The 10566-nt window shown below is 48.1% G+C and overlaps 1 protein-coding gene across 1 annotated transcript; it reads left to right on the top strand.

Annotated features, from left to right (window-relative positions):
* The first annotated feature begins 4716 nt into the window (after positions 1-4716).
* On the top strand, positions 4717-5467 carry LOC145796592 (uncharacterized). The gene is made up of 3 exons (XM_082881803.1): positions 4717-4853; positions 4936-5034; positions 5243-5467. The coding sequence occupies exons 1-3, from the start codon at positions 4743-4745 to the stop codon at positions 5345-5347; spliced, it is 315 nt and encodes a 104-aa protein (XP_082737929.1). The 5' UTR covers positions 4717-4742; the 3' UTR covers positions 5348-5467.
* Positions 5468-10566: the final 5099 nt, after the last annotated feature.

The raw sequence follows: 10566 nt of genomic DNA, 5'->3' as shown, positions 1-10566 counted from the left end.
AAACCGTTGCAAAACGAATGCTCGGGAACCAAAACACGCAGTTCGGGGTCCCGAAAATGGGCTGTTAAACACCGAAAGTGGTGTTCGGCCACGAAGTGGGTTTCTCAGACCCCAGTGTCCCTCAAAAGGGATTAAATAAGATGTATGCCAAAAACCGGAGCAAAAGGAGATGGTTAAGCAGTCCCGAACCGAGGCACACGGCCAACGGTCCCGAAAACCGGGAACCGGACTCCGAAAATGGGCAAAATGGCCTACGGCCACCAAATGTAGCCTACGGACATTGAGAGATGGTCTACGGGACCTCTCCCTCCCCTTAGGAAAAGAAATAGATAAAACTGAGTCTGGTTCGCAAACCGAGACAAGGCACAGAATAAGGTTCGGAAGTCCGGAGGCAGGGCTCACGGCCGCGACTCTGAAACTTCTGAACGAGCACATTATGCAACATCACCAAGCGCTCAATCAGTGACATCTGAGTCTTAAGGTCAGTAAAAAATGGGGTGTCTACAGTTGCCCCTCTTGGACAGAACTCGAAAGTCATAAGTGACGGGAGTGAATGTCAAAGCCCAGAGACGACCCATTTTTGACAAGGCCGAAGACTTAGACGAACATACAAGATAAACAGAGATGTGCCCGCAGGCATGCTCGCAGGCAGGGGGGCAAAATGCAAATGATATGCAAGAAGCCGAAGGTAACCCAATGATCGTGCAAATGCAGCAAGCTGTAATGAAGCAAGTATTCGCAAATAGATGCAACAGTTTTAAGCGAGAATGCAAAGCAACAACTACATTTCATGCAGTTAAGAATGCGGAGGATCATTCAATCCCCGCCACGTCTCACACGGAGAAGATACGATACCTGCGCGATTCGTCTGGTTGCACCAGCCTCAATTGAACCGTACATACAATATCGTGCCTGTAAAAGAGAGAAATTGCAACAAATACAATATGCTGACAACATGTATTTAATGTGATTTCGAAAGTTCGACACACGCAGTGCCAGTGAGTGAATGCATCGCAATGCAAGAATGGAACATGCGTGACAAAGCATGCTCAAACATGGAGGTATGCCAATATCAAGAAATGTACATGACAAGGCAAGTATGCTCATAGAATGCAAGTTATGTGCAGGATAGTATAAAACTAGCATAAATCAGGGTGCTCATTTGTCATGAAACAATGAGTACGGAAACGCGTGTTTCGGCGAAGGTAACTCGATGAAAGGTTACAACTCATTCAAAAAGGATACACTTGGATTTCGATGAATGATGATGATACACATGTCAGAACTTGAAGCCGAAGTTCCGGCGGATCATTTTTGCGACCGGAAGTGTACTTTTCTTGAACTTTTTCAGGTCCCGGGAACTCCGATCTTCCTCAAAATTTGCAGAGAGCTAGGTGAGCATGTGGGGAGCATGGCCGGCCGTTTATCTTCCCAAGGGGAGGTGGCCAACCGGTTTCTAATAAAGCTAATGGCTGGCCGGCCATTTCTGCAAAAAGCAGATAGCTGGCCGGCTAGAAATAGGGGCCGGCCGGCCATGTGCTTTATCCGGGGGTATTTTGGTCTTTTTCACTCCCTTTTTGCATGCTTCTTCAACCAAGACCTTGAGCCTATAAAAGGTAGCCGAGGCCCCCTTCCTTTCTTGCCTTCTACAACACTTTCCTCTCTAGATCTGAGTTTCACGCGCGTTTTCCAACGCCCCGTGCAAATTGTTTTCGCAAAAACACTCAGTTTCAAGCACTTTGAAGCGATTAAATTCCGGCTTTGGAGCTTCTTTTTGCATTTTCGCCACTTGAGGTAAGTTTGTCTCAATATTTGGAATATTTTCTCGGGAGTTGACTTTTGTTGACTTTTTCCAATTTTGGCTCATTTTGCTTATTTCTGCTCCCTTTTACAGATTCTTTGAAAATGGCGGGCAATTCTCCCCATGGCGGAGGTTTTCCAGGTGCCGGAGATGATTTCGATCCCATGACTCTACCCCCGAGGACCCGACCTTTCATTCCTGGGAGGTACCGTCCGCCAGCACACATTCTTCCGCGCGCTGTCGTCCGTCACTTTACCAGTTTTGACGAGCGAGCACCCGGGGATCTGCTTCTCAGAGAGCCGGAGCAGCATCTCTCTCACGAGGCCCGAGAGGTATTTACCTCATCTTCTGTATTTTACATTTCACACCTTTGCCATACTTGAACATGCAGTTTAGCCTATGACATAGTACTTTGCTTACATCTTGAACATGTAGTTTCAACACTTGAATTTTTGAACACTTGGCTCACCAATTAATTGTGAATGCACTGTACACATTAGTTAAGAGGCGAACACACGGTTCAAACACTGATTTGTCGAACACACAGCTCGAATTCGAAAGTGGACACACAGCCCAGATTAGATAGTGAACACGCAGCCCACAATTTAACTGAAAGTTGAACACGCAGCCCAAACTTCAAATTCTCTGAAAACGCAGCCCAGATAGATAGTGAACACGCAGCCCACAATTTAACTGAAAGTTGAACCCGCAGCCCAAATTTCAAATTTTCTGAACACGCAGCCCAGATAGATAGTGAACACGCAGCCCACAATTTAACTGAAAGTTGAACACGCAGCCCAAATTTCAAATTCTCTGAACACGCAGCCCAGATAGATAGTGAACACGCAGCCCACAATTTAACTGAAAGTTGAACACGCAGCCCAAACTTCAAATTTTCTGAACACACAGCCCAGATAGATAGTGAACACGCAGCCCACAATTTAACTGAAAGTTGAACACGCAGCCCAAATTTCAAATTCTCTGAACACGCAGCCCAGATAGATAGTGAACACGCAGCCCACAATTTAACTGAAAATTGAACACGCAGCCCAAATTTCAAATTCTCTGAACACGCAGCGCAGATAGATAGTGAACACGCAGCCCACAATTTTAACTGAAAGTTGAACACGCAGCCCAAACTTCAAATTTTCTGAACACGCAGCCCAGATAGATAGTGAACACGCAGCCCACAATTTTAACTGAAAGTTGAACACGCAGCCCAAACTTCAAATTTTCTGAACATGCAGCCCAGATAGATAGTGAACACGCAGCACACAATTTAACTGAAAGTGCATGTAGCTTATTCCACTTCATCGGCATACAGCCCATTTCATCCCATTGGCACACAGCCCATTTGATTTCATTGGCACACAGCCCATTCATTCCATTACTGACATATGTATTCATTCTGAATGCAGGTTGGTTCCCGCAGTGTGCGGGGGTATGGTTCCACCATTGCGCGGGACTGGTATGCCGAGCTCCCGGAGGGTGTTCGAGACTTAGTCGACTTGGCAGGGTTCGGGCCCTTCTGCGTCGGGTTGTCACGTTGTCCTGCCAGGAGGACACTGATGGTGGCCTTGGTAGAGAGATGGTGGGACACCACCAATTCCTTTCATTTCTCTGCTACTGGGGACATGACCATGACCCCTTTTGACTTCGCTGTATTGACCGGCCTTGACGTTGGAGGTTGGTCCATCCCCTACGATGAGGATATGGGCGAGTGGGAGGCCGCCTGGATGTATCTATTGGGGGCTCGCCCACCTGTTGACAGGGTCTCTGGGAGAGTCCGATACACTTGGTTCTCTTCCCATTTTCGGCGGGCGGAGATGGTGCCCGAGACTCCCGAGGAGACAGAGCAGTATGCCAGTGGTTTCCTTATGTTCCTCTTCGGGACTACCCTGTTTGCCGACAGAGGGAACACAGTTGGGCTATACCTGCTGAGCGCTCTGGTTGACCTATCACAGGTCCATCGTTATGACTGGGGGGGCGCCGGCCTGGCTACCCTTTACTTTTATATGAGCGCGACCTCCCGCGGGCGGGGTGATTTACTTGGCGGCTACTAGAGAGCCTGGGAGGTACTTTTCTGTCCCCTTGATTTACATTTCTGCTTTTCATTACTTGTACATTGCACACACGGCGCACTTTTACAGTTTGTATTTTGCTCTCAGCATTTCGTACTTACATTCTGCATTGCTTTTCTCAGCTATGGGTCTATGTATACTTCCCATCATTAGCCCCAGAGCTGGAGGTGGTAGGGATTCCCATGACCCCATATTCAATGGTGTTCGAGGGCCCACACCGGCCGAGGCCTCGAGAGACCCTCCTTCGCCTGCGACAGTACTTTGACACTGTACGACATTCAGAGGTACCTCGGAACTTTCAATTCCTTTCATTCTCATCTTTGATTTGCTCTGTATATTCTCGATTTCTGATTGGTTTATGCATTTATCATCCGCAGATTACATGGCAGCCCTGGGTGTCCCTGGGTGACGGCCTCCGACTTCAGTATACCGGAGCGTCGGACATTTCCCAGTATAGGGTCCTGCTCGAAGGGCCGGTTGGCAGGGTATGGTTCCTGGGGGAGTGCTTTCTGCGCCAGGTATGGGGGTATCCTTCTCAGGATATTCCCGCAGTACCCCCAGCCAGTATGCGGACTGCTGACAGGCTCTCTTACTCAGAGGTAGTCGGCGCCATGCTGGGCAGTGATGCTTTACTATACATTGAGGAGGGGGACTACGCCACTTACCGTCACATATATTTGATGCCTCCATTGATGGGAGCTCATATCCCGATGATGAGGCCTGCCGGTATGTCATCCTCGGACCAGGCTCGGGCTCGGGCTGCAGACGCCCCTTCTACTAGCAGGGCCGGTACATCTAGAGGTGGGAGTCGACCGGTTCCTCCGACTCCGTTGGTTCATCCTCATCCCGGATGGCCAGATATGCCTACTGAGTTGATGGCGTGGCAGTATGGGGCTAGCTCTCCGACTCCGATTCCACTAGAGCCTCCGATGCCCAGTGATCGATACGCCATTGATCCGGACTCACCGCCGGTATGCTCCACTTCTTTTCATTCATCATTCATATGTTTAGACACTCTTCTGTTCACTGATGATTATGAGCTCATTTTTGCAGCCATCGCGAGGGTACATGGAGGAGGTGGTTGGACTGGTGGCCACACTCGAGGGCATGGTCCTGCGTAGGGAGGCACAGTTGTCTGTCGCGGGCATCCAGGTACCCTTCAGTTTTCTGGCATTTATCATACTTCTGATGACATGCTGATTTCTACTGCATTGATAGACTACTTGTGTAGAGCACATCTGACACACACCCCACTTGTACACTGTATTTACATGCACCCACTTTACGTATCCTTTGCTTGTATCTGCATCTGATGTACATATTTGGACTGATGCATTTGAATTGAACTTTTTGTTTTCAGATGCCTTCATGGTCCGGTCAGCCGCAGGCCAAGCCACCCGGGCCTCATTGGGGAGCTGGGCCATCTGGGCCTTTTCAGGGGGCGGGGCCATCTCGGCCTTCCTGAGGATCCGGGCCATCTAGGCCTTTTCGAGGACCTCGAGGAGGGCCTGTCCGCAGACGCAGGGCTCACGTTGTGGAGGTGGAGCCTGATGATGAGGAGGAGGATGCTGAGGAGGAGGAGGAGGCTACCGATCGTCAGTCAGAGACATCTGCTGAGGAGAGGGGCTCCGGTTTTGGTTCGGGGAATAGAGGCGAGGCTGAGGGGGATCCTGAGGATGACAGCTCCGACTCAGATGGTGATGATGGTGCGGAGATTGTCCCACAGAAGAGGATGGGGAGTGCTTCTCGTTCCCGCTCCCGAGGACTTTGATGTTGCTATTTCCTGCTTTATTTTTCTTTTTGCTAGTAGTTTGTAGCACTTTGCACATTGTTAGGCAGTTTTATTTTTTGTAAAACTTGTACCTTTGTTTGTTGTAAAGCATGATGAAATGAAATAGCTTTTGAAAAGATGTTTGTATTTTAAACTTTTAGCATCGTATCGCATCATTTATTTTGCACGAAAATGAAATTGAATGGGAATGTGCATTGTGTAATCACCAAGTCAGGTAGTGAACCGACGCAACAAACTAAGCAACTCAACCTACTAAGATATAACAGAATCTTTAGCAAGTTCACAACTCGATAAGCAAAATGCAACAACGCAAATAAACAAGACTTTAACAAAAATTGCTTAAACAGAGAGCAATGACTCAAAAACACAAAACACGTCCGCTCGAAAAACAACTCGATAAGTAAAACAACAACTCGATAAGCAAAATTCAACAACAACAAAGTGTACTTCTGACGATCTGGGCATCGGAACGCATCCGGAATGAAGGCCTTTGACTTTCCCGTTGCATGGAAATGCTTGGAACTTTCCCTCGAAGAGTAAAACAGGGCCAAGGGGATACACTGGAGCATTGCTGGCCATCCCTGGGAGCCGGCCGGCCATTTTTGTGGAGAGAGACAGCTGGCCGGCCATTTCTGCAAAAAGTAAATGGCTGGCCAGCCAGAAAAGGTGGCTGGCCGGCCATTCAGTCTTGCAGCCTCCAGATTTTTGACATGTGTCCCCGTGAATAGTGTTTTTCCTTCTATAAAAGCCTCAACTTCGGGAACATTCATTTCATCTTAGTTTTAGACAAAGATGGAGGCGTTTCTCGTAGAAAATCTCATATCTTGGATCTCTTCTCTAGATGGCTCGGAAAAGCTGAATTTCCGGGGTTTCGGCCTGAATGCACTATTCACGTTGAGCCGTACTTCGCTACAGCTTCCTTTTCTCCATGCCGCGGCAAGGTTCTGGAATCCAGTGACGCATGTTTTCAGCTTTGGCGGCCAAGAGATGTGTCCCACTTTCGAAGATTTTCAGGTTTTGATGGAGTCTAAACGCTCTGAAGTGATCTTGCCCTAGCTCCGTTTTAGCCACGCTCAGGTTTTAGGGCGGATGTGTGGGCTCACGGCGCATGATGCTCGATCTCTGATCTGCAGTGGGGAACTGGACATCCTCGGCTTGATCCATCGTTTTTCCGACGCTGGTGACCGCGGCAACCATTATTGGCAGGGTTTCCGGCAACACGCCCTCTGCTTATGTTTGTTGTCTCACTTTCTGCTTTCCTCGGGCTTCGGCGGGGCTAGCATTCGCTTGATTGAAGTCGCCCAAGGTTTGAGAGAAGGAAAGAGCTGTATTGCCATGACCTTGGCCGAGACACTGATGGGCTTAGATTCTGTATATCGCCGGGAGGTGACTAGGTTTGCTGGGAGTCCACTGTTGTTGCAGGTAATGTTTCCCACCCAACCTTACATATATATTTGCTCACATCACTCGACGCTCAGGCTCGGTTTTTCTCACAAAACCTTTGTCTTACTTTTCTCTCATCGTACATCTCTCTGTTCTTTATTCTCTCATTTTCCATCCCTCCCCTAGGTATGGTTAATGGATAAGTTGCAGGTTGTGGACTCTTGCCCAGCCTATTCAGCTCGAGGCTACTTCTTTCGGCAGCGCCTAGTTAATGCTCTTGACGAAAGGTGGTGGTTCGATTGGATGTGCAACTTGTCTGCAGACAGCATTGCTTGGCGTTGTCCTTGGCTCAACCTCCCGGCAATGAGCTATAGTATGTCTCGGCTGATTGGGATCCAATTGATTGGTCTAACCCACTGCGTATTCTATTTTCCGTTCCGGTTCCTGCGTCAGTTTGGTCATGATCAGACCTGCCCACCGGAGGGGATTGAGTACCCAGCCGCTTTCCCAATCCGGGGTGCACACCTTGCTCGATATGCCACATCATGGAGGACTAGAGAGCTCCTGGCCCCTGCTTCAACTTTCAGTTGCACTTTGTCCGATGAGTGCTTGGATTGGCTCAATGAGGAGGCACAGGTTGGGCCTAGCTTGGCATCAGATGCTCCGTCCAGCTCTGGGAGGGGACGCAGAGATACTTGATTCAACTATGCTCCAAATTTATTGCTTATTTAGCATTTTCAAGTTTTCTTTATGAATGTACTAAAAAGCAACCTCAATTGTAATGCAAGAGCAGGAGAACTCTATTTTGAAATCAATGAAATTGAAAGTTGTGGTACTGAAAATTTTCCACTTTTGGTCCAAAAATGGTCTTTGTCGTAAAAAGATTAATTTGAACAAAGTCAACTTTTATTAAAACTTTTCAAAACTATTTTCGATGTGGATCAGAACTGGACACGCCGAAGATCTGTCACTGAGATGCACAACCCCAGATCCCTGCAACGGGAAAGTTGCCCCTAGTCTGAAGAACAACGCAGCACTGCAAAGCAACGGAAAGTTGCCCCTAGTCTGAACAGCACTGTACCGGAGATCACGATAAATGCTGATGGATAAAGATGACTGAGACGATCAAAATGGACAGAGTTGATCGGGGAAAAGTTTATGGCTGAACTTCAAGGTGAAGTTGCCTACGTATCCCAAAGATGGGAATCAAGCCTTACGTAGTTCAGGCTAAGGTTCACTCGAGTATTTTCACTCTCCTTTTGCGCTCTAACTTTTGCCAAGGCCGCCCTTTGCGGGTTTTCAACCTTGCGAGCTCAGTTTTTATATTTTCTAATTTTTTTTGTGCTCTGACTTTTGCCTAGGTCACCCTTTCGGGTTTTCGGCCTAGCGAGCCTCTCAAGGATAGTATTTCTTCAACTTGTCCATATTGATCGGTTGTGAGAACTCCAAGCCATCTAGATCCATCAGAACCATAGCTCCACCTGACCAGATAGCTTTGATGATGTAAGGACCAGTCCAATTGGGTTTGAACTTGCCCCTTGGGTCGTGGATGGGAGCTCGGTTGTCTTTGAGCACCAAATCTCCTTCTTTCAGATTCCTGGACTTAACCTTCTTGTTGAAAGCCCGGGCAATTCTGCGTTGATAGCCTTGGATGTGGTACAGTGCTTTCAGTCTTCTTTCATCAAAGAGCATGAGTTCTTCGAATCTGCTTTGCTGCCAATCTACTTCGGCTATCTGGCATTCAGCCAATACTCGTAACGATGGAACCTCAATCTCGATGGGTAGAACAGCCTCCATTCCATAGACCAATGAATATGGAGTTGCTCCAGTAGAAGTTCTGATTGAAGTCCTGTAGCCCCACAGAGCAAATGGCAGCTTGTCTAGCCAATCCCGATAGGTTCCCACCATCTTCTGCAGTATATGCTTGATATTCTTGTTGGCGGCCTCAACCGCTCCGTTGGTCTGCGGCCGATATGTAGATGACTTATGGAAAGCCACATTGTATTTTTCCAACAAGTCTATTACTTCTTTCTTGAAATGGGAACCATTATCTGAAATTATTTCGTTTGGCACCCCGTAGCGACAGATGATGTTGTTTCTGATGAACTTTGCGACATGCGACGCCTTCAACACCGCGTATGATTGGGCCTCGACCCACTTCGTGAAATAATCTATCGCTACCAGGATAAACTCATGCCCGTTTGACCCCTTCGGGGTAACAGCTCCGATCACATCAATTCCCCAGACTGAAAAAGGCCATGGCGAAGTCATGCTGTACAGTTTTGACGGCGGGATGTTCATACGATTTGCATGGATTTGACACTTGTGGCATCGCCGAACAAAGCTAATACAATCCTCCTCCATGGTTGACCAGTAGTAGCCCTGTCTGAGGATCTTTCTGGCCAGCATTACTCCATTCACGTGTGCACCACACTCCCCCCCATGGATGGCTTCCATCAGGCGTTTTGACTCTTCAGCTTCTACACAGAGCTTATGCATTCCCAGATGACCTCTTTTGTACAGCTTTCCCCTGCAGATAATGAACTGAGCAGCCATTCTTCTGACAGCCCTCTTATCTTTGGCATTTGCCCCTAGTGGATATGTCTCCTTTTCCAAGAAGTTCCAGATGTCGTAATACCAGGGGTTGCCGTCTTGAACCTCATCTATGGCGGAAATCGACTCGTATGCCGGCACGAACTTCTGATCAATAATGACTGGACGCATCCGGACTCCGGACGGGATGTCTATCATAGAAGATAGAGTTGCTAATGAATCTGCAAACCTGTTGTTCTCTCTTACGAGGTGGGTGAAATTTAGCTTCTCAAACCGAGGAATTAGCAGATCCAAGGTTTGGTGGTAGATTATCATCCTTTCCTCCTTGACCTTCCAATCTCCTTTTGCTTGAGACACAACAAGGTTCGAGTCCCCAATGACGTCCCACCGTCTCGCCCCTAGTTCCAGGGCTGCTTCCAGGCCAGCAATACATGCCTCATACTCTACTTCATTGTTGGAAACTTTGAACCGGAGCTTGAATGCTAAAGGGATACGGGAATTCTCAGGCGCTATCAGCAACACCCCTATCCCATACCCATATTGGTTTGATGCTCCGTCAAAGTACATCGTCCAGGTTTCATCTTCGACGTGCAGAATGGCTTCATCTGGGAATAGATACTCAACCGCTTCATCCCCCTCAACCGGGTGGTCGGCAAGGAACTCCGCTACCGCTCTCCCTTTTACTGACTTGCGCGTTACATACTTCAAATCAAATTCAGAGAGCAACAGCAGCCATCGAGCTAGCCTACCCGTAAGTGCTGGTTTCTCGAAAAGATATTTGATGGGATCCAAACGCGAAACCAATATTACAGAGTGGGCTAACAGGTAGTGCCGCAGCTTCCTGGTTGCCCATACCAAGGCCAAACAAGCCTTCTCCAGCGGTGTATAGCGGGTCTCGTAATCTAGCATCTTTTTGCTCAGATAGTATATGGCCCTTTCCACTTTGTCTTCTGACT

This window comes from Camellia sinensis, chromosome 8 (genome assembly GCF_055761805.1).
Source record: "Camellia sinensis isolate YWXY chromosome 8, ASM5576180v1, whole genome shotgun sequence".
Lineage (NCBI taxonomy): Eukaryota > Viridiplantae > Streptophyta > Magnoliopsida > Ericales > Theaceae > Camellia > Camellia sinensis.
Note: the sequence above shows the minus strand (reverse complement) of the source record. Positions and strands in the feature narration are given on the sequence as shown.